General features: G+C 38.5%; 2 protein-coding genes across 9 annotated transcripts in view; one reads left to right on the top strand and one right to left on the bottom strand.

Moving 5' to 3' along the window:
* The first annotated feature begins 400 nt into the window (after positions 1 to 400).
* On the top strand, positions 401 to 7,769 carry SLC19A3 (solute carrier family 19 member 3). Its single transcript, XM_063338411.1, has 5 exons — positions 401 to 550; positions 2,616 to 3,435; positions 5,686 to 5,878; positions 6,412 to 6,553; positions 7,343 to 7,769. The coding sequence occupies exons 1-5, from the start codon at positions 401 to 403 to the stop codon at positions 7,463 to 7,465; spliced, it is 1,428 nt and encodes a 475-aa protein (XP_063194481.1). The 3' UTR covers positions 7,466 to 7,769.
* Positions 7,770 to 10,582: 2,813 nt separating this feature from the next.
* Positions 10,583 to 24,563, bottom strand: part of AGFG1 (ArfGAP with FG repeats 1) — a 38,322-nt gene continuing 24,341 nt past the window's right edge. Inside the window, exons 6-15 of one of the 8 annotated variants that reach the window (XM_063338403.1) lie at positions 20,091 to 20,210; positions 19,388 to 19,459; positions 18,225 to 18,434; positions 17,210 to 17,393; positions 16,403 to 16,482; positions 16,023 to 16,115; positions 14,419 to 14,466; positions 12,874 to 13,029; positions 12,151 to 12,242; positions 10,583 to 11,774 (exon numbers count right to left, since the gene is read on the bottom strand). In XM_063338403.1, coding sequence (XP_063194473.1) covers positions 11,715 to 11,774; positions 12,151 to 12,242; positions 12,874 to 13,029; positions 14,419 to 14,466; positions 16,023 to 16,115; positions 16,403 to 16,482; positions 17,210 to 17,393; positions 18,225 to 18,434; positions 19,388 to 19,459; positions 20,091 to 20,210 — 1,115 coding nt within the window. In that variant the 3' untranslated portion in view covers positions 10,583 to 11,714. Of the gene's footprint in view, positions 11,775 to 12,150; positions 12,243 to 12,873; positions 13,033 to 14,418; positions 14,467 to 16,022; positions 16,116 to 16,402; positions 16,483 to 17,209; positions 17,394 to 18,224; positions 18,435 to 19,387; positions 19,460 to 20,090; positions 20,211 to 24,563 lie in introns of all 8 variants that reach the window. The other 7 variants (XM_063338402.1, XM_063338405.1, XM_063338406.1 and 4 more) reach the window with 7 other exon arrangements.

Raw genomic sequence — 24,563 nt, forward strand, 5'->3', positions numbered from 1 at the left:
ATTACTCATTTATTCGGAAGTGAGACCGTAATGGAACTTTATTCTTCCACTATGATACCTCCGCTCAATTCTAAGTACGTCATTAAGAACAACCTTTGATAGATGATAGAGAGACTGGAGTTTACCACCACCAAAGCACCTTGATCCAAGTTGTTCATTTACAAGCTGCATCTGGGATGGCTCGGAGGTTTAGTGACAGAAACATTAGCTGAAGTAGGGTTAGTTAAAAAGTAAACTTACAGATTAATTTGTAAAAAGAATGCTCCGAAGAGCATCTTTATAAAATTCCTGGTGTGCTTATTCTTTCACAATTTGTTGCGGGTTTTTTTTGGTTGGTTTTTTTGGTTTTTTTTTTTTTTTTTTTTTTTTGGTTTTTTTGGTTTTTTTTTTTAGATAGACTATGGATTGCTGGAAGGGAGCCGTATGCCGTAGCTGGATTTATCCCACGGTGATCATCTGTGCAAATGGATTTTTCTCTGCAATGAGGCCATCAGAATCTTTTCTCACTCCATATCTAACTGGACCGGACAAAAACCTAACGATTGAAGAGGTATGTAACTATTCTCAAGTAATAATTAAGATGCTTAAGACATTAAGTCTTACAGCAATAACTGAAGGGAAGATTAAGTGTTCAATGATACAGGTATATTTTATCTAGAGACTAATTTTTAAGGTGCTTCTGGAAAAGAGTAAGGAGTCACCTCATGCAGAAGGTCAAAACCTTAAAGTCCCTACATTCTTAAGACTTTGAAACCACTTTGGTGGTTAAGAAATTGATACTTTCAGCAAAATCAGGTCAGCTAGTTCCTTTCCCCACCTAGAACCCCAGTGGAGGGGCAACACTAAGATTCTTTTATATTTATGATGTAGTGGATTACACTGATAGTGACTTAGCGAGTGCAAATCATAAGAAAACCAAGCAGACTTCCTTTTATGAGCTGTTAGATTATTACCTGCATTACAGGGCTGTTCCATGCATTCATTAGCCTCCAGAGGTCAGATTCACATTCAAAAAAAGTTTGGTTTGGGTGTTTGGTGGTTGTTGGTTTGGGGTTTTTTTGGTGGGTTTTTTTTTGTTTTGTTTTGTTTTTTTGTTTTTTGTTTTTTTTGACAAAAGCACGCACTGCAAGTTTCCTTGCTCTACTCCTCTGTTCAGCAGAGGCTGCTTCAGGAGTATGCTTCCCAACAAAAGGGGACATAGTTAACAAGCGGCTGAGTCATGGAGCTAATGATATAATTAGAAACCACAAGCTTGGTACACCCACATAGAGCTAATAGGAAGAACAATCATTCTTGATGTGCAGCAGCAGGTGTTAAGGCAGAATCTGCTAGCATAGTGTAAAACCAAAGTTTGTTCCAAAAAAAAAGTATTCATGGTTTGGGTTGTTGGGGTTTTGTTTCCCCCCTTTTTATTATCTTTAACCACAAAGGGAAATTTTTTTCTTTAGTACCTGAAATAGACAAATAGCATGATAGGATACTTTAATTCTGATTTCAGCAATAATCCTTAACTCAAAAATAAGGATAATACAGATACTGGCTCTTTCAGCTAAATTCACATCCGGTGAGATAATTCTATAAGTTTCAGTCAAACACTTAAAAATTCTAATTAAAGTTCAGAGAAACAAGACAAGTCACCCCAAAAGATATAGTGAACCTGCTGCTCACCATGCAACTCACTCCTGTACGAGTTCAGAAGTAAAAAGATAGCCAGCTACTATCGTTCTTCCAGCATTTGAAACAATTCCTTTCTAGTCTAATTGCTTAAGCAGAGAAGGAGTGATCATGAATGGATACCCTAGCAGGTCCAGCAATTATTGGATAAGACCTCCCCAAAACAGGCAACTTGCACATCCCAAAGTGAGCTTTTTCTGTGACTGTGTCTAAAAGATGGGGGTACCCAACCCCACAGCTGTAGTCAAGCTGCCTGGGCAAGCTCTGAGCTTGAGTGGCAACAGTAAACAGCATCTTCCAACCTGAATGCAGATCAGTTTTAGAAAAAGAGAAAGAATTTCTTTTCAGACCATCTATGCATTGAAGGCCAACTGCAACTTACCAAAATTACCAACTGCATCAGACTTACTTCTTACACATTATGTTTGAAGAAGATATAGAAGGTGAACATAGTAACAGCCACACACTCACTATATGCATTTCCAGTTCCCCCATCATAAGAGGCATATGCTTTTTTTTCCCCCCCAAATTGTAACAAAGGAGAGAGGTGACCAAAGGTATACAATGACTCATGTGAAAAGTAAGTAGGCATTCTTTTTCAGCTCGTCTGGGGAATAGGATCTGATGCTAGACAGACTTTCCTGTGACACAAACACTGTTATAACTGCTTTAAACAGCTGCGCATCAAAATCTGCCTTCTTCATGGGCCTTTACTAGAATTATTTTTTAAGCTAATCTACCTGTTTATGTAGTAGAGCCTAGCATCACTACCTTTGCCTCTTAAGGAGTACATTTACAGTTTTGTAATTTAAGGCAGTTTAAGTCTGCACAATTCAGTGTTTTCTGTCACCACTATTATGTTCCTTCAATATCATTGTCAAAGAGCTTCAAAATCCACATTTAAATACATTTTTATAAAAATATTTTCTTTTATTTTCTAGGTTACCAACCAGATTTTCCCAGTTTGGACATACTCCTACCTTGCACTCCTTTTCCCAGTCTTCCTGATTACAGACTACGCGCGCTACAAGCCCGTCCTCCACCTCCAGGGCATCAGCTTCATCATCACGTGGTTCTTGCTGCTCTTCGCACACGGAGTGCTGGCCATGCAGATGGTGGAATTCTTCTACGGGATGGCGACAGCCACTGAGGTCGCTTATTACGCCTACATCTACAGCGTCGTCAGCCCCGATCACTATCAGAGAGTGACGAGCTATTGCAGAAGTATCACCCTGGTTGCGGCCACCGTTGCCGCCGTGCTGGGACAGCTGCTGGTTTCCTTAGCAGACGTATCCTACTTTCACCTTAACGCCATTACTTTGGCTTCCGTGTCCCTGGCATTCGTGTGTTCCTTTTTCCTCCCAATGCCTCAAAAGAGCATGTTCTTCCACAGGAAGGATGTCTCGCCAACTCCCCCAGCACCAGATAAAGCCGCCGTGGCCTCAGTTGGCCCCGACGGGCCATCGAGCTGCCACGAGGACGAGGGCTCCGTATCTGCTGACAGGGGACCAACACCCAAAGCGCAGGCTGATAACGCCGAGCCCCAGAATCACGTGCTCAGTGTCCTGGTGCAGCTGAGCAAGGACCTGAGGGACTGCTACAGCTCTAGGAAACTTCTCTACTGGTCCCTGTGGTGGGCTCTGGCTACGGCAGGCTTCAACCAGGTTCTGAACTATATCCAAGTGCTGTGGGACTTCAGAGCCCCCTCTCACAGCTCTGCAGTGTACAATGGAGCGGTTGAAGCAATAGCAACATTTTTAGGTAAGTAAAAGGTCATTAGCAACTACTTCTAACCCATCCTGTGCTGATGGCATCCTTCAGAATGTCTTTGGTGCCTTTCTGTTTATTTCCTACAAGAACAAAGGTCAACAGCAACAGCCTACAATATACAATACAAGTTGCATGCAAAGCATGGTTTTACTGCACAACTTTATCACTTGGGTCTTCAAAAATAAACTTAAAAATATATATAAGCTTTTCCTTCTTAGAGGAGCCTTATTCCACCAAAGTGTTTCAAGAATTTAAGTTCACAGCTCTTTTTAAACCATGAATTTAGCCCCAAGTAAGCAGTTGCAAACCCTTTTCAATGACACCTTGACTATTCCTCCCTCAAATACACCTTAATTTAGGTGCTTTAGAAATTAAAAGATCATATTAACAGATACCCTGCTCTAGATGATCTGTTTAGACCGTAGATTAAAGACTATTTCAGGATAAGTGCTCCAGAACAAATACTCTGTGACTGCATCTGTATCCTGATCAATGAGTTTGCCTCTGGATGGGCCACACAAGGAGAGGCTGAGAGCACTGCAATTGTTTAGCCTTGAGAAAACAAGGGATCTTATTAATGTGCGTAAGTACTTGAACAGAAGGAGGAAAGAGGGCCAGGCTCTTCCTAGTGGTGCCCAGTGACAGGACAAGAGGCAAGGGGCACAAATTTAAACAAACTTCCACTTAAACATACAAGAACATTTTTATTGTGAGAGTGATTTAACACTGGAACAGGCTGGCCAGAGGTGTGGACTCTCCATCCCTGGAGACGTTCAAAACCTCGACACCATCCCGAGCAGCTTGCTTTAACCAACCCTGCTTTTAGGAGGGCTAGGCGACCTCCAGAGACCTCTTCCAGCCTCAGACATTCTGAGTCTCCTTATAGCTACTTGGTTCGTCCAAATGACACTCCTCTTTGGCCACAGAAGGCATACGGCTGAAGTGCAACTTCTTCATTTAAATAGCTCTGCAGTACCAATGAAGCCTCATTTTTAAGCTCACATTTACACAGCTATGTCTCCTTCATACCAGGAGCTTTATCTCACGTTTCTGCAGGGAACTCTCAGTTTTCCTCCCTGCAATCAGCATGAAAATGCATTTTGCTGAAGCCACCCCAAAACATCTCAGACTACTGGTTTGAGCAGTATTTCCAAGGGCTTTCTTGCCTCTGGCATCGATACTATTTCAGAGTACGGAAAGCACTCTCAGTACTAGAAGCCTCTGGTTAGAGCAGTGATGGACCAAAGGAGTAGGCCTGCTATGCCTTTTTGAATTCTGATGAAGAGCACATGCAACCTGCAAATGAAGTCCAGTTTTGCAGTAATGTGCTAGCCAGCCTGAAAACATCTGGGCAACTGATGCTCTCTGCTGTATAACCTGCCTGGACCAGGCTTCTTTTTGCATTTGGGCTACTAATCTCAGCATATTGTGTTTCAAAGAGCTTTCATAAACCTACAGGAGCCTCTGTGCTAGAGGAGCATTAAAAAACCAAACAAACAACAAAACAAAAAACCCAGAGCTGGATAACCTTCTTACAGCAGTAGACAGTATTTCTCCAGAACTGAGATGGGGAGAAAAAGTAAACCTCATCATTATTGCAGAGATTTAAAAATAAATAAATATCAAGGCACTGGAGTTTCTTATACCATATTACGCTCAAGTAAAGGCTTTTACTTTCCGTGATTGTCAATAAAGCACTGACAAATGCAGTTCGTAAGATTTTTCACCAGAAACTGAAAAAGACACTTTCCTAAAAAAAAAAAAAAAGCACGAAGGAAGAGGGAGTGCAACAGATTTTCATTTCATAAAGATCTTTACGTGAAGGAATTAAACTCCATTATGCATATTTCAGCAGAAAATGCTTGGTGGGATTGTTCTTCTCTTTGCTCACAGTTGTTAGAATATGGAACACCACCAATAGACCGTACACTGCTGCCTCCAGCCTTAGGCGTGAGGCACTTTCTCAGAGTACTTCAGTCTGTGAAGGCTCTGTAAGCAAGGAGGAAAAAAAAAAAAACCAAAAAAAAACCCCACACCACCAAACCCAAAAAACCCCAAGCAACCAGAGAAATACAAGACTCCCAGACCACTAACAGAAAGTAGAAGCCACACCATTATCAAATGCTATTGTGACCATAACAGTCTCAAGAGCTCCTGGTATGATCCATTTACACAATTAGGCAATGGCTCTAGAATGATGATGATGTTGCGGAGTTTTAATTATTACTTTTAACTTTTTAGGTTCAGCAACATCCATGGCAGTTGGATATGCCAAAGTAAACTGGGATCTTTCTGGAGAACTGGTTTTGGGAATTTTTTCTGCAATGGACGCTGGTTCCCTGTTTCTTATGTACTTTACCGACAACATCTGGGCCTGTTATGCTGGTTACCTTGCGTTTAAAGCGTGCTATATGCTCCTTATAACAATAGCAACGTAAGTATAATACACAACTGTTCTAATTAAACTGATTTAAATCAGCATCACATTTTTAAGTCTACCAAAATTTTACTGAAAGTTTCCCTAGAAATAAGATTTTTAAATAGGTCATGACAGCAACACACATTATTTCTAGCTTATATAAATCTACGCTTAAAATTATATGACCTAACCATTACAATAGGTTACTCCAAGTCAGCAAACTGGAACAGAAACTTATTCTGCATTTAGCTGTTCAATGACCTATGTACAAGTATTCTCTAAATGATCAAGTGAACGTAGACAGGTCTTTATTTAGCAAAAAAATCCACTGAAATAAGATAAGTAGGATACACTAAAATGCCAAAGCCAGAAAAACAAGAGATTTCTGGCAAAATGAAGCTGTTAAAGCTTAATAGCCAAGACTGAAGAGGCTTTATCCTATGAAGAACCCACTATGCCCATTAAATTGGTCCCAAACTTTCTCCCGTACGTAAATTGCAAGCGTCCATTCTCTCCACAGTTTAGTTAACCTGTACCTTCATTTTCAGGTTTCAGATTGCCGTCAATCTAAGCATGGAGCGTTATGCTTTGATGTTTGGCTTCAACAACTTTGTTGCACTGGTGATTCAGACAATTTTAACTATTGTGGTAGTAGATTCAAAAGGTCTGGGATTAGATATCAGCACCCAGGTAAACTACGTTACTCACGCTGCTCTCATTTCCCCCACTCTCCTCCAGAAGAGGGTTCTACTCCAAGATTAGCCTTTGGGAAGATATTAGGTAACGGGCTAGCTTAGGACAGTTACTCACTTGAAAAAGAGGTTGATGTAAAGTGAACTGGCAGTAGCTACTACAACCCACTTGTCCTCTAGTCCTGCCAATTTTTGCATTTCTACGATAATTTTAAGAATATTATCATAGAGCATAAGGGAAAGACAACTACCTATTACTCAGGATTTTTTTTTATTTAAAGGCTTCCTATTAACAAGTTTATTGTCAAAATACCATAAACAGAAGCAGGAAGCAAGCTGAAAGGCAATCTGTGGGTCTATTACTAGGGTAATTCTAAGTTACATATTTTCATTGGGTGCATCTTTAAGTTACTGTAACTCTGAAAATTAAATTATCTCATGATTCCCCATTTCAAGTTTAAACTTACACACTAAATGAGGTCCAAATCTCTAGCTTTCATCTTTTCGGAGAAGAGCCAAGAAGTGCAGGGCGGCTGTCCTCCTCCTTTATTGAGGTGGAGAGGACACAGGTAACAGTATTCTCTTCCCCTCCTTTTACAACCACAGACTTCCTACAGCGTGAAGTCAGGCAGCCAGACTTCTTGAATCCTTTCAAGATGGGATTATTTTGGGGCATGGGTGACAGGGAAGGGAAGGCGGCAGTGGAGGGACACCCTTAAGTTATTACCTAACAGCAAAAGCAGTTTTTGACTCTCCCTTCTCTTTCTTCCCCACCTCCATTTCCCAGTTCCTCATTTATGGCTGCTACTTCGCGTTCATAGCTGGAATTTTCCTCATCAGAAGTGTATACACCTTTATCTCCACCAAACGCAGAAATAACAGTGCTGTTGATGAAAGCACTGATCATTGACAAAGGAGACAAAAAGAATGGCTGCAAGCAACAGTGCAGAAGGCTGCATCATCTGAACAATTAATTAGGAAAAACATAATGCTCAATCAAGCAAGACTGGTCAATGGTGAAACAGGCCGTTCACAAGCCTACAGCATAAAGAGCTTTGCCAACAGGACGATGCATTTTGCCTGTTTTTCTTCACCGGTAGATCTAATACCAAACAATCTTTTGAACACAACTCAAATGTAATGTTCTGACACCAAAACTTCTATTAATGCTCAATAAGCACAAGCAACGGCATACAGATGTCTGAACCTCATAATAGAACATGTTTGAGCTTTCACTTCTACTGAGTATTTCAATTAATGGCAATGTAGCTGTAGGTGTACGACCTTCAAAGGTTGCTAAGGAATCTAAAGAAGGCCTTGCTCCAGAGCAGCAGGGTGATCTGTTGGAAAGTTTGACACAGAAAGCTTTTGAAAACTTAAAAAGTCTTCAGCTGGAAGTTGTGACATGCATTTTTAAAGCAAGTTAACAAATAACAGTAAACTTTTTTTTCCAAAAGACACTACTTCTGAATGTTCAAAGGTGGATTACTACGATGCTATACAGCATAGCAATTCTGCCACTTCAATTTACAAATGGCCAAACGCAGTCATTTCAGATTCCAGACAGACAAGGCACTCCTCAGAAATCTGAGGTTACAGGACTGTAAGGAAAACATGTCATCATAAACAGATAAACTGCTACCGATGCAGTGACAGCTTTACCACAAATTCATTCAAGGTGTACTAATACAACAGACTCGCCTTCCCTTTGAGCGTCTGGCTTGATAAGCCTATGCATTAATTATGTCTGACAACTGCCATGACCCACGCACACTTAACCTTTGGTTGCAGAAAAGCCTCCTAAACTCACTTCTTATTTCTAAGCCACGGGGAGACACTTCAATTTCTATACAAGGCATACTGACTTAAATAACACCACTTAAAGTTTAGATATAACTAAAGCTAATTAGGGAATGTTCTTTCAATTGTGTTCAATAATGTCTACTTTGGAGTAAACTGTATTAGACAGCAGCAGATTGCATTGTGTTCCCTTTACCACAACTTACATATTTGCCAAGAGTCGGAAGTAACTAATGGTTGGTTCCCTAATTCAGCTCACAAGAAAGTAAAAATTACTAATTCTTTTAAAAGCATACTTTTAAAAGCTGCTTGAGCTTGCCTTTATGCCCCAGTAAGTTTTCCCTTCAAGACAGAAGAATACTTGCATCATATTTATGGTTCTCTTTCAGGAATTCCAACTAAATTCCACCCTTTTCAAACTAATTTCTTACCTCAGCATTCGTTTCAACACAGTGCTTGGGAGTTTGCAGCCATTAAATAACTTTGAACTGCAGAAAGTGGGCATCACGTCTGCCTTGTAGAACTCAGGATGTCTCTTACACCATCTTCTTATACACATAAGAGCTGACATATTAGGAGTAAAAGGTCTAGAAGGTCTCCAAATTAATTTCTGTATAAGCAGGCTAAATTTACCAAGTGAAGTGCTTTAATGTTAAAGCAGAAGAGGCTACTGACAAGCTATTGGAAGCATAGCTTTTTGGCAGCTATGCTAGTTGCATGAGCAATTACGTGAACAACTGCAAAGATTTCCAAGACAAAACACTTGTAATCGTGGGTGAAGAATTCATTTTGTAAATATAGCTATTTTAACAAATCTAATCAACAAAACAGGCACAGCGTCAGTTTCTGCTCAATATAAAGGAGACACAAAACAATACGAGATCTTCAGCTACTTGTCTGGAGTCTGACAAACTTAAAATTAGTAAACATACACTAAACAGATGTGGCCCTATGTAGTAAAAGTTGTCAACTTTTTATCTGCATTCAAGCTAGTTATGAAAAATAAGGTATTCCATTATTTCTGCAGCATAATCTAAAACTACATGCTTTGCATACATAAATGAATTTCAGTATCTCTTAGCAGTAATCAGCTTCTTTTGGATCAGAACAACAATTTCGGTAGATGCTGATCTCATTAGCCCTTGCCCAAAGCTTAATTTACATCAATTTAGGTGAAGAGAGAACAGGATTTTTCCGCTTCCACAAGGCTCTTCATCTCCTTGATGAGACGTTTGGTTGATTTGGTCCAGTTCCCTGCAATAAGCATATGTAAGTGTTCCACAAGTCCTTCTGAACCCCTGCAGTTCCCCCACTATCTACGGCATTTGTGTTACTATCCCAAAATAGCTAAGGTCAACAATAGAGAACTACAGTTATTTATACTATGCTAAAAAACAGTGGTGAAAGCAAGGGCATCACCAACATCCTGAAAACCTTCAATTGCTCAGGATTCATTTAGTGAATTTCCCAGAGAGTCTTGGAAATTAAACTATATGCCATACTCTATCCAGCAGTCCTCATCAGAAGGAAGAGACAGACGTCAAGTCTGTTTTAACTTTAAATATGCCAACAGGACAAAACCAGACATTTAAGTGAGGAATGCTGCTATAAGCAGCTTGTTGTGTAAGCTGCCTGTTTGCTGCTTTGGGATCTCCAAATCTTAAAAAAAAATTAAAAATAAAATGCTAAGATACAGAAATTACTACCCCCCAATAGGCAGTCAAAAGCACTGGCATAAGAGTGTTTTTACAAGCAGTGGTCAAGTCTTTCAGCTCCCCTAGAAATAAGGGGATCTAACATTCAGGCTGTCAGTTACAAGTAAAATGTCTTAACCTTCAAGTATTTTCACACTTGTGGGCTTGCACATCCTTTTCTCAAAAAAAAAATCTGATCTTATTTATTCCTGTTATCTTGAAAGCTGTTAGAATTTTACTCTCTGGCCGGTCAGAAACCTTTTTTTAAGCTTGCAGTTTATGTATTCACAATATATTTACATTATTTGCTTAGTTCCAGTATTACACTTGAACTTAAGCCAAGTTATGTCTGTGTTTACAACACCATCACCAACTACTTTGACACAGAGTTGTATTTTTTCTTAAACCTTCTTACTATTACAGACTACATAAGCTGGACGTTTCCACCCCCTACAAATTCCATTCTAGTATGGCAGGAAACATTCCAGTAAATTAAAAAAAATAATCAATGAATTTAATATTCCACAGGAGGTCTTACTACTATATATCAATTTTTAATAAAAAGAGTGCCATTACATCTGTGGTACCGTAGCCTGCTATTACACACACTGTTCTTACCACAACTAAGTCTTGTTCAAAGGCTGTCGTTAGCTACCCATAATTACGAGTCTTTTGCAGGTAACCATTTCTGAAGTAACTACCCTCCTCAGTGCTTCCAGTGTCCTTCGATTCACAGCCATGCTGTCAAACTAATCCAAGCTCACTTAGCATTTTCCTGTTCGATAGGTCACTTCCCTCGGGCTAGAACAGCAAGCTTTGTCACAAAGACATAAAGAAACATATTCAAGTGAGGCATGCAAAAATTTTAAGCTTAACTCACCTTTAAGTGTATTGCTTTTGATAACTCATCTGTGTATCAGACTCAAAATATGTACATTTCAGCCCAATAAAGTGTTACTGCACAGAAATAATGCCACACAGTTGTTTTTTCTAATATTTATTTTTTTTCACCTGCAAACTGTAGCAAAACATGATCAGCTTTATTATGCAGACAGGTATCCCTCTAACATTAGAGATTTAGGCATGTATAAATAGAAGAGCTCTTAGGAAAGGAAAACGTTTTGAGAAATGAACAAACCTTCAATTTAACTTCATGACTTCCAATACCAATGGTTAAAATGATGTAGCTCATCCATTCCAAGAGATACAACAGCACCTTAAAGTGGCTGATCTATTTCCCAGTAACATTTTTCACATAACAATGTGTTAAAGTTACAAATACTGATATGCACAAATAGCTATTTTCTAAGAAAAATATGTACAGTACTGCAGCATAATGAATGTGGTATCTGCAATAACTTATTAGCCAATTTTAATATACATGATACCGCTACTTTTTACCTGCCAGTTCACAGGTTCAAGGATGTTACCACAGCCCTCTGTTTTGCACGTTATTACCTGGTGGGGGATTGGTTTTCTTGGTTTTTGTGTATTTATTTTTTTAAATTTTTTTTTTAAAGGTACACAATGCAGGCTTTTATTTTTACTTCTTAAAGACTTCTTTTGTGTTTAAAGCTAATATCAGTGAAACAAGACAACAGTGCAAGAGGCGCAGAGATGTTATGTGACCACATAAGAGTTCTTTTGGGTAAAGTGTCTATAAGGCTATAAGAAAGGATTGGTTGATGAGCTTCCTGTTGGAAATTGTCCTGTTGGTGCACCAGCCTGGGGGAAAACGAAAGAAGAAAAATAAGACAAATCTAAGATTTTTTCCATATTGTAAAAGTCATAAGTGCAGGCTATATAAAAAAGAAAACAACCTATTAGGAAATATTTCTTGTTTATGTTGCAGTCTTCTTTTTTTGGTGCTTCTCCAAAATTAGGCTACTGTAAGAGCATGGTATACAAGTACCTCTGTTTTCATTTGAACAGCCTTACAAATGCCATGCCATCGTAACAATGAACTGCATTTAGGAAAGTCACGTGCTGCCTTCCCTTATTTGAAGCAAAAAAAAATAAAAATCTTTGTGTCTCTCTAAACTGTTAGAGATCATGACGCTTCAGACACAGAGAAGTTAATACCATGCAACAACTCACTTACCATAAAAGGGTTACTAGATACTCCAACAGCTGCAACTTGTCCAAAAGGAGTTACTACAGGCTTTGCCTGTCCAAATGCAGCAAAACCTGCTCCTTGGAAAGATAAGTGAAAAATATTAATACTAGTAACCAATCTTCAAAGAGTTCTTTACTGCAGCTCCCACATAAAAATAAGTGGAAGCCTGGACTGCACAATCAGGAGGACTGATCCTACTTAAAACACTACCAGGCATGTAAGCGTAAAAAAAAAGAAAAAAAAAGGCTAGCTTTTTGTTAGTTTTATTTTCAACAGTTTGGAACAAAACAATTTCCAGTTTCCACATGTGCACTTTTTTCAATGTTGTTTTATCATTTAAATTTAGGGACAAAGTACTTTCCATTTTTTCTTGCCTGTGTTCTATGAAGTTAGAGAAAGTGTTCTAAGTGGTTGCAGGCACTCCAAAAATGAAGACAAAACCATCCTTCATGCAAAAAAACACTTTAAGACTGGGAATACTTATAATTTTAGTATCAGATTATAGTAAAATTTCAGCTGTGTCATGGCATACAACCAAGTCAGAAAAGTTCAACTACAGAGCCCAGACAGAGTGTGGGAACCACTCATCAATATTATCATCAAGTTCATATAGAAATAAATACACACCCATTATTGCAAACTTACAGACAGATCATTTTCTCCACGTTTCTGATTTAACCAACATCATCTAAAAACATATAGACCTACCATTTGGCTGCTGAGCAAAAGCAGTCTGTTGCGGGAAAGCTGCCTGGGTTGGGAACGTGGGCTGCTGGAAGTTGCCACTAAAACTAGTAGGAAGACTGTAGGAGGCAGGAGTTCCAAATCCTGCAGGCATGCTCACGGATGCAGTACCAAATGTTGCTGCTGGCAAGCAAAAAATAACATTCAATTATTTGTAAGAAATCACTTTTTTCATGAGACCAATTACTATAATGCCATGTTAAGAAAAGTCTCCTAATGCCTCAGTGACCATACAAAAGTTAGGTTCAACTTTTACAGCCACCGAACCAATTTGTTAGCTCGGATCACCACCAACTAAATGCATAATTTACTTTTGCGCTTTAAAAAATGAATGGGGTAATTTAAAATTTATTAGATCCAGCACATTCAGATATACTTTCTGAAAAGGAAAAAATTTTTTTTTTTTTTTTTTTACATTTTCTATGTTATCGTATACTTCCCCCAGAGTTTTTCTGGTAAAAGGCTGTACATATCAGAAGCAAGCACTTTCAGGCAGCATAAGCCCCTCTGTTTTTCTCCTTCTGAGAAAAGCATGGAAGGATCTTCCTACTTTAAGCTGCATTACAGGAAGTTAAACAAAAATCATAAGGGATACATGCATCCCCTCTCTCTTCATCCCATCCTTAATGTCCCTTTAAAGGAAACTTTCACCATGCACATTATTTGCACACAGGGTTCCTATTGCAAACGCTTTTGCTGTTGAGGTAGCACTTAAAACGAAAAAAAAAAACCCAAACTTCATCTGATTCTCTGCTGAACATTTCAAATAAAGAACACTGAGCTCATATGCTTCTCCACACGCCTTTAAATATACAGCACATCAAGTGCAAAAATGTAATAACAAAACCATTATTCAGTCTTTTGGGAGTTATTCTTGGAAGGACAAGCGAATAGAAGTTTTTTTGGTACAAATACAGACACCAAGCATTTAATTCTAGTTAAATATTAGACAGCACTTTTCTTTTGAAATGTTACAAGATAGATTTTATGCAAGCTCAGCTGTTTAAAAAATTTCATATATTTAATGAATATAGCTTGATTAAGAGTTGAAAAAAGTTACCCCAAAAGTATTCGAGGGCAAGACTTTATACATACATAAAATGCTGACAAAGTACGCGCAGAACTAACATACTAGCATTCTTCTCAAGTTACAAATAGCAGAGAAGCTATTCAACAGGGAAACTTGCTAAAACAGCAAACAGCAGCACAACAAAATGAGCAGTGACTTGGGATATCCCAAAAGGCATCAAGCTACCGTTGGCAGAAACTTCAGGAGTCACTTGTTAGCATTGTATTGTGACCATGGAGGATGTCAATAATGGTTTTGTTTTAGTTGCTTAATAGGTTGCCTGTGTATGCTCTTCTTTCCCTTTGCCCACACCCACTCCATTTTAAAACACAGAAAGTCTTCTGAAAGTCTACGTGCAGAGAACCAGATAGCTATCAATAAGCTTTTACAAGCAAGAACAATTAGCCACAAGAAACTTGATACCAAATGTGGCCACCTACCAAAATGAGCCTGAGGAAATATGTGAGAGTGCATTGCTCCCGAGAGGCCTTATGGAAGCCACAAAGAGACCAGACAACGTCAAATCATTTATACACTCTTGAAAGTAATTTCTTACTTACATATTTATATATATAAAAGTATACATAGGTACATCTACCAAATGATTTGTCCACAGCATGACCAGCAATAGATTAAGATAAGAAAACCATTAGAAATCAACGCTACAAAACAGATCTCCCGTGTAATCAATAACAAAGTTCATGCAGAAAGAAAGCTTAGCATAAAAGAACAAGCTACGAGTTTACACCTTACACTGAAATGGGTAGAATATTATCTTTACTTATAGTCATTATCTCTGTTACCTAGCACATAACATCAGTATAGCTGCCAAAGGGTTAGAACCTCTGCAAGCCAAGGGTAGCAGTTTAGAAGGTGGAAGGACAGAGTTGCCATATTCAAAAAAATTTATCTAAAGAGGCTACAAGTTCTTAACTATGATCCAAAATAGCACAATTAAGAATGAGATTAAAATAAGGAAAAAGGTATTTTGGACTTTAAATAGCTGAATAAGCTTAACTGCATAACATCTCAAAGGGGACTGAAAACAGAATGCATCTTAGCAGAGGACATGAATTTGATCAATACATTTTTAACTCCGCCTGATCAGTTTAATTAGATCTACCTAAAACTTAGAGCAAAGTACAACTCAATGTTAAAATGCATACATCAGGTGATTTAAGTCTGTGGAAGTCGAATTAATAGATAAGAGTGCAAAAATTTAGCAGTGCCTTTGGAGAGGAAAATTAGCATAATATAACAGTCATCTAAACCCAAGTTCAGTGTTTTAAAGAAAAGTAAAGGTTGGCTTTTTTAAGAAATGATTAAGTTCTTGTCTATGGAACTATGTTCTATAGAATCCTCCCCCCAAAAATTAATGTAAATAATGAGTGTAAAGATTATATTTAAACACATACTTTACTGTTACAGAAGAGGAAAATAAAGGACACCACCAATGTACTGAGTAAGTGGATGGGTGAGGGGCTAACAGCCCAAGAGCCTTGTCTTTCCTGGTTCTAGCCCCAGCTTTTTGTGTTTGAGGGCTTTCAGGACTTCAAAATAAAGAAAGGAAAAAAAAAACCCACAATCAAGCGTACCAGCTTAGCAGCAGGGCTTTCGAGATCCCTGATTTCAGGGCAACATGCGATGAAGCACGCTTAAAAGCCAAGGTTACAGTCTTGGAAGGTACCCAACTGGTAACACACAGACTACAAATAGCTCAGGTAGTACCAGAATATCTTAAACAGATCATTGACATTTTTCATAGCCACTATTTGAAACCCTAGGATTGGGCCAGAAACAGGAAACTAACGTCCTCAGCCCAACAAAAAGCATCACTTATCCCCCCCAAAAAACTTTAAAGTTGATTTCTGCAAACTATTCATAAATATTGTACTCTACGTTGACCGAACACACAACATGTCAAATAAGACTAGAGACAGATAATACAGAAAATCTTTAAGGAACCAATTACACATTATGAAAAAAAGAATCAATGCAAGTCTTTAAAGCAAGTTTCTCAAATGCTCAGGGTTTTTTTCCTAACCTGTTGCTCCTCGGCTATTGGTCTGGAATGGATTTGTTGAAGGTGCCACTGGGGCAACAGGGGCAGCTACAAATGGATTTGTGGAAGGTGTTGCTGAAAGATTAAAAACATCTTATTTAATAAAGTCTTTTAAAAATAGCCAGTCTGACACACAATAAGTTTATATAGCTTTTATACAGATACATAAATATCCAAAATAAGATGAAAATTTAGAAATTGATAATAAAATGCTTCATTTGAAATGCATCACAACAGTAGTACTTTTTTTGGCATACTTTAGTAGCTTCAACATCACTAGTGTCGAAGTATAGCACTATCAACTAAAAATTAGTAAGATGTTTGCTTACAGTCCACAAAAGGTGTTAGTAACAGTCATATACCTCCAAATGGAGCAGGCACACTCGAAGATGCAGGCTGTGTCTGTGCAGTAGCAGCCACGGGTACTGTCCCAAAAGCATTGCTGAAAATAATTCATACATTCAGTGAAGTCAGAATTGCTTGTTTAACAATTAAATACAACTTAAAATTATCGTTGGCATGTAAAAGACTAGAAAAGGAATGCTTGCGTGCGGTTTGCAAACTGCAATATAATTCACTGATGCCAGGAACTGAGTCCCTGACGGCAGGGTCAGAGACTATAACTAGTGCTGAGCAATGAAGAGTCCCCTCCACCAACAGCAGGAGAAAAAATATTGAACAGAGGCCATCAGCATAGAGGTTGGAAAGCAGAAGCTTTAGGGGCACTTGCAATACCAAGCAGAGCTATAACAGGCATTTGGTATTTATTACTTCAATGATCTAAAAAAAGAAGTGGTTGGCACCATTTACATTACAAATATCTGAATAATATTTTTTTTTTGCCAGGGACGATGCTATGATTTTCAGTATGCATGCAAATATTCTGTACAGGAAAGTGTTACCATCTAACAGGTTTAGCATATAATGACTAGGCAGGTGCAGAGAACATTCTGCTGACAGAAGGTATTCTTAATTTTATCTTGTAATATTTAACAGGCAGTACTGCTATTATTTAAAACAAAGGATGCAGTTTCAGTAGTACCTCTAAACTCATTCAACATTTCCCCAGTTAGATAAGAAAGAAAACCATAACTGAGAAACAACTTTGAGCTACTTTTCTGCATATTGCTGAAGTCAATGTAGAAAGTCAGCTACTTCTAACAAAGTACCTGCTAACATTACTGGTGGAAGTATATGCGTTACTAGAGGTTGCTGTGGAGCTGAACACGCTGTCTAATTCTGCTAGAGCCGCATACTTGTCTGAAGACGCACTTGACTGATTTGGGGCTGACAATGCAGGACCTGCTGATGCTGACACTACTGTACTGAAGCCACTTCCTTGCTCACTACCACCTAGAAAGAAAGAAACCAGATTAGAAGTGATTAAGATGGTTTCACTTTCTGCCCTGCTGTTGAGAACTAAACTAACGTTCGTGGACAGTTTAAGTTTCAGATTTGAAAGTTACACACGCACTAAGGCATACAGGAAAAAAATAATAAATGTCTTACAAGCTATTAGCTATTAGCAAAGTGTCATGCTTCTATAGATATTCTGCAGCTCCTGGTTTCCCTGGTCTCAATACTTCCATCATTTTCAACTAGAAAATTTAACAAAACACATACCCGCAAGTTATCCATTTCAGAATAAAGCTCTAAGTTACAAACCAATGCAAATTTTTATACAGAAAAGAAAGTTACAGAATAACTAGTTTTTTCTCCTTAACTTAAAATCAACTAAATCCAAGTATCACTGCTAGTAGTTTATAAAAAAACTAAAGCCAAATCTTTCTGTGGCCGAGAAGTAGGAAACCTACTCTGGCAGCTCTCTGCAGCAACTGTAGTTCTCCATTCAAGAGCCTTCACTATAGGTTTTAGCACAAATATAAAATATACATTTATATTTTTTCATCATTGCAGTAATAATTATTTAGATATTTCCACTTAGAGTTATTAATCTTGACAGCAAGTAGGTTCCCAAAAAGTAGTCTTCTGATGACATCCTTTTGGAGTGATGTTAGTCTTAAAACCTACGTCTTACACATTAAGGTTTCACTGACATGAAATTCTACTGGGAACTTAAAGAATAGGACATTTTGAAATACAGTTACTATTTTGACATGCACAGCCATCCTTGTGGCAAGTTACACATGAAGAATAAGCATGTCAAAGAATAAAGTTTAATACCTTGCCCTGCGCTGAAGATGTTATCTAAATTAGCAAGAGCTGCATATTTGTCAGCTGACTGGAGATTCGGTTTATTCACTGCAGCTTTACTGGCTGCAGTTGCTGTTGCATTGCTCTGAGAAGCATTGAAGGCTCCAAAATCAGCACTGGAGGATTTGGGGAAGTTATCAAAGTGGGCAAAGTTAGCATTCACTGATCCAGCGCTTCCACCTGCAACAAAGTAAATTAAACATGGTCAACACTCAAAAGCTAGAGAAAGTCTCTCCAACTGTAACTGATGGCACAATAATCCCACCTTTTTGTGGTTACATGAGGCAACATGTTCCCCCAGCACACATTTAAGACCCTTTCCTATTTCCTTCAAAGTTATATTGTGTCATCAGAAAAAATATATTTTTAAAATATTTTTCAGTCTGCAGAACAGGGACAAACCCCCCCCAAGCTTCACCAGCTTGAATCACAATCATAATTTGATTTTATAAAACTTTATGCTATTTATTAGATGTTAAAGTAATTTCAACAATATTTTGCTAGAAAAATAAGTATTTGTCTGAATCTTTAATATTCAAAATACAGAAGCCTCATTTTCCTGTCATACGTGTCTAATGAATAGCTGCTGTTTGCATTTACTTAATGGTACAATATTTAACCATTTCAGTGTCAGTCATTGTTCTAAGCAAAAAACAGTGCCTAGAATTCCAGAAGCAGTATGATTCCATGCCAAGGTTTAGAGAGATAGTTTGTTTCTCTGTTCTCAGATTTGTTAGACTACATCCAGTCAGGAAAGAGGTGAGGGGGAAGACACAACACAGCTCTTTTCATACCAAGTCTTCACTGATGTCAGAGATACATAAATCAGTTTTAAAATTCTGACTTAGATCCACACAACCGAACTTCAGTTCAAAGATGAAACCATGAACTTCCATCTCTTCAGTGTCCAGACAATTTAATCTAGGCAGGCCACGTACTTGAATTTAAATGAGTTGTTCCATTAAGTGTATCCCATTTTGTAACAGTTGGTTGAGGATTCCACTCATACTACAGAACACACAACTTTCTAATAGCATAATCAAGTGAAAACATATGCAACAGCAGGAATGAAAATGCTATACTACAATGGCATAACATGAAGCAAGCTGAGTTTTCCACTGTGTGGAACTTACTGTGTACAGCCTGGAGAGGAAAAGCTGAAGTAAATTCACCAAAACTGCAGCTAGATGAAAGCGTTCTGAACGCTGGACAGCCAGAAATTGTGTGTGGGTTAAAGTTAACATAAGAAGGGAGAAAGAAAATTTGAAAAAAAGTTTAAAACGACACGACACTCAAAAGAAAAAAAAAAAAAAGGAAAAGAAAGTCAGTCAGCCAAAGATCTAGACAAACAGCAAGTGTAAGCTCAAGCAGAAGTTCTAAAGCATGATCAAATTAAAGGAAAGCAAAATAAATCTTAGCAATAGGCTCTACACATGAAGTCAAACATATTGAAGTGTGTGTATACGTCACACATACACATAGACACACACTTCTTGGTACCATGATGTGCTTTTGGGTCTACTGACACACTTCTCTCACAAGATAAAGAGTCAATCCAGTATTTATCAAAAGCAGTATGGTTTACTCTTTTCATAGTTCTTTCAGGTGTAGAGCTAACAAACACGTAGTGCCATAAATCAGACTTCTGAGTAGCATTAGGGGGAAAAAAAAAAAATTAACACCAAACAGAAGGAATTCATTTTGAGTTTCCCCAGAGCTTCAGATGGCTTGATTGCATTAAAGCAGGCAGATGCAAGAAATAAACTCAAGTACCTTCCAACATAAAGGTAAGGATTATTTCAATTCAGTATTTATCAAAAGTGCTAGGAGTTCTACCTGTATTTTGGGGCTGAAAAGGAGACTGACTTGCTGTGGGGAAACCTCCAAAATTACTCGAGCCACTAGACTGTCCAAATGCATCAAAGTTTGCAAAACCTGCATTTGCAGAGTTCTGCGCTGTAAATTGCAAAGGAACAAAACATGTTAATGGATATGGGAAATAAATACAAGAACAGATGTATTAACTGAATTCATGGTCATGACAGCCTTCACGGGTTATATCCTACCTTGTAATTTCTTTTTACATTAAAAAATTATACATGATATTCTATAACTGAACTGACAGTTGTCTTTGAACAAGCTTTCATGAATCACCTTCACGGAGCTGTACCAGTTAATGCTACTTCTCTCCTCCTCACACATGCTACTACTCACAACTGCATGACCTGATAAAGTCCAGTTCAGTTTAACCCTAGAGTGTTTGCGGTGGTGGCTGGTCAAGGAAAAAAAGCCAAAAAATACAGAATAGCAGATGTATACATGTAGAACCCAAACCCAGGTATCATGCTAAGTGTTAGCTTCCAAAACTAGAATTTGTGGAAAAACTGAACACTTATCTGGGAATAAAAATTAGAAAAGCATTCTTGTAACATACTGACAATTTGAATTCCTCATATACAAAGTGCTTCTCCCTTGGCTGAATTTAGTTTGGCACCACTTGAATTGTTTTGGCTAGGTTTATAAATTCGTTTCACTGGAAAATTCAGGGTTTTTTAAAACTAAAACAGTACAGAAATACAGAAAATCAATACCAATCTCAAGAAGAGAGTATTCAGAGTGTATCCACAAAATAAAATCCAAGGAAATTTCAAATAGAATTTCAGTTTTCACCTCCCTTTTGTGCCATACTACAGAAGAAAATAAAAGTTAACACCATCTAATTTCAGAGCTGGACATTCAAGCATCTATAAATTCAACAGGAATCACGTGTTTAACTGATAAACTCCACAGGAAGTCTTACACACTGTTACAAGCAATAAGTAAGGGAAAAAAGTGTTTTTAATCAAATGGAAAACAAACTTGTCTATATAAGTAACTTGAGTTACTATCTAAAGAAAGCCCACAAAACACCTTCTAGAATAACAGATGCAACAGGTTATATTTTTGGGTCAGGATTTGTTTATTCTGGGGGGGATTTTGCAGGTTAAGTATATAAAAAAAATAAGTTATATGATTGTTTAAGTACTGTTACTTAATAGCCAGATAATGCTAATAAAAAGTTGCACTATTTCACTTCGTAAAATTAAGAAAGCATTGGTATGACAGATTTAGAAACTAAAAGGACATTTTTATACAAACTACTGCATTCCATAATGCCGATAATATACCTGAAAGCACAAGTATTTCCCTTCACAGGGATGCTGGGACAGAGGGTGAGACTTGGCTCTACTTGATACCACTTTTTATTGGAAGCGTGCATGCATATTGGGTTTCTGTGGCCTTGTTTTGGTAGCTGGGGGCTGCAGGGTGGCCCCTGTGAGAAGAGATCAGAAGCTGTCGCCATTTCTGACAACCAGTTTTAGCTGGGTCCAAAACAGACCTGCTGCTGCCCAAGGCTGAGCCCACCTGCAATGCTGGTGGCACCTCTGTGGTAACATATTTAAGAAAGGGTAAAAAACACTGCGCAGCAACTGTGAGAGAGAGGAGGGAGAAAAATGTGAGAAACAACCCTGTGAAGGTCAGTGAAGAGGGAGGGGGAGAAGGTGCTCCAGGCACTGGAGCAGAGATTCCCCTGCAGCCCATGGAGAAGACCATGGTGAAGAAGATGATTGTCCCCTGCAGCCCGTGGAGGACCACGGTGGAACAGATATCCACACTGCAACCTATGGAGGACCCCACACCAGAGCAGGTAGTGATGCCCTGAAGGAAGCTAGAGCCTGTAGAAAACCCATGCTGGAGCAGGCTCCTGGCAGGAGGCTTTGGCCAGCGGTGAGGAGCCCATGCTGCAGAAGGTTCTCTGGCAGGAGCTGCAACTCTGGGGGGGCCCATGCTGGAGCAGTCCATGCCTGAAGGACTGTAACCCATGGAAAGGGCCCATGCTGGAACAGTTCTTGAACTGTAGCCCACAAGAACAGCCCACATTGAAGTCTGAAGAACTGTATCCCATTGTGGGGAGGGACCCCACAATGGAGCAGGGGAACTGCATGAGGAGGAAGGAATGGCAGACATGAAGTGTTATGAACCAACTGCAACCCACATTCCCCATCCCCCTGCACTGCTCAGGGGGAGGAAGTAGAAGAGTCAGGAAGGAAATTGAGCCTGGAAAGAAGGGGTGAAGGTGGTTTTAGTTTTGTTTTTATTTTTCACTATCCTACTCTATAATTATCTGTCAGTAAATTAAGCTAATCTTCCCTGATTAAAACAGCTGAGTGTTTTACCCATGACGATAACTTGTGAGTGATCTCCCTGTCCTTATATTGACTCACAAGATTTTTCATGATCTTTTCCCCCATCCTGCCTGAGGATGGGGAGTGAGAGAGCAGCTCGGTGGACAACTGTCAGCCACCCAAGGTCAACCCACCACAGCATTAGAGTCAACAAGCAAGAAGGGAAAAAAAAAAAAAAAATCAATGAGAAAACAAGGTCTTGGGAAAGTTACATCCTAAAATTCTAAAGTTTTCACCTTTAAAGTATGCAAGAAGAAAAACAAAGACTGAGGAAAAATAGTTTCTATTACTATACCATCTGTATCAGTTCAAACAGCATTCTATAGACTTCAACTCCAAATTCCACTTTTTTTTTTTGTTCATTTGTTTTGGTTTTAAACCAGTAGCTTTTTAAGAGTAATAGATTAGGAATTCTATTGCATCTTGCTTTAAAATGATAAGTGATGCTTACATCCTGATGCATCGATTGGATAGGGGCTACTTGGAGAGTGATGTTTAGTTGACCAAATAGGAATAAGCACATAAATGTCACTCCTAGAATTGTAACAAAATTTTTCATTTTAACCACTCACACAAACAGAATACTATGTTAAGAACCTTAAATGAAGTATTTTTTAGGTCTAGATTAAAAACTGTAACATATTATATTACAGGCCACTTAATTTTATTGCATCAGCTGACACAGAAAGTATGATTTGCAAGCAGGCCCATGTTAAAACAGTAGAGCTATAAAGACTCTTCTGCAGAGTATTCAGATGTTAATCTTGCTTTATTTTATGTGGTAAAGTTTAAACCTTTGTAAAAGTGGCACAAAAGGTAAAGACTTGTACTTTCCCATACCTGAACAATACGCAGATTAGCAATTCCACAATTCATTTCTCCACGCAGAAACCCAAGAACAACAGTAAGTTAAGGAAGTGCAGTACACTGTATATTGGTACAGATTTACAACCACTGTTGCGGCTGCAGATCAATGGGGCAGTACAAAGGCTAGAGGGCTAACGCTAGCTCAAATATGACAGCACCAGCCATGGCAATGCGAGCTGCCCCTACAATCTTTGCATAGTTTCTTCTGTGAGGTTTGCACTACCTAGTGTGGAATAAAAGCACGAAACATTGCCAACCCAAAAATACAGTCCGCATACATTCAATTACAAAATCGAAAATAATTCTCTAGAAGACAATAAATATGTCATACTATTTTATTTCTTCTGGGTAAAGACTCTTCTCCCTTGTTACCCTTGACAGAGTTGTGCTGTGTCACTACGCTTTTTTAAAATCTTTTATGCAGGTCTTACATTACATTAGTTTATAGAATGTTTACATGCCAACATGTTTTGGGTTTTTTGTCCCTATTACCAGTCTGTAAACTACAGAGAACAGTTATCTACCATCACCTTCAAAATCTCATCATTTTGCAGAAGTTATGGAACTTTGTAAATGAAATACAGACAGTAAATGTAAGGTCAGCATGCTTCCCCTGCAACATGCAACCATGTCCTGAGGTAGTTTAATATATTAGAAAACTCAGAAAAAAGAAACGTATCAAAAGTGGCACTGCCTGCATAATTTTCAAGCTTTACATCTACACTTTACAGATGACAGCACAAGTATGTTAATATTTTTCCTATCAGCTGCTGCACTCAGTTATGCCTTAATTGCAGAAACAGTAACTTATACTGAAAGACCTGAAATTTGCTGGTGCTCTTCAGTGATTTCTTTCATTAACCGTAGTGTCGGTAAAGGAAAAGAGAAGTGTCCATCCCCTTTAAGGGCAGCTAAAACCAAGCCTTTAAACAAGAATACGGGGCCATAAACTTTGAGCAAGTAGTGCTGGACTCAGTGCAAGTTCTTCCATCCTCTGCTGTAGTGTGTGATTACTAACAATAGTTACATGTTTATACAGCTCCTTAAACAAGCATTTCAAACTCATTTTTGCCAAAGGTGATGGAGTGCTTCACCCTCCTTGTATTCCAAAGGGAAGAGTCTAACATTTCATTATTAGTTTCAGTTAACACTACCCTGTGGTTACTGCACACAGAACAAGCCTTACAAGTGTTTAATCTAACAAGTAAGAAAACAC

This window comes from Chroicocephalus ridibundus, chromosome 6, assembly GCF_963924245.1.
Source record: "Chroicocephalus ridibundus chromosome 6, bChrRid1.1, whole genome shotgun sequence".
Taxonomy (NCBI): Eukaryota; Metazoa; Chordata; class Aves; order Charadriiformes; family Laridae; genus Chroicocephalus; species Chroicocephalus ridibundus.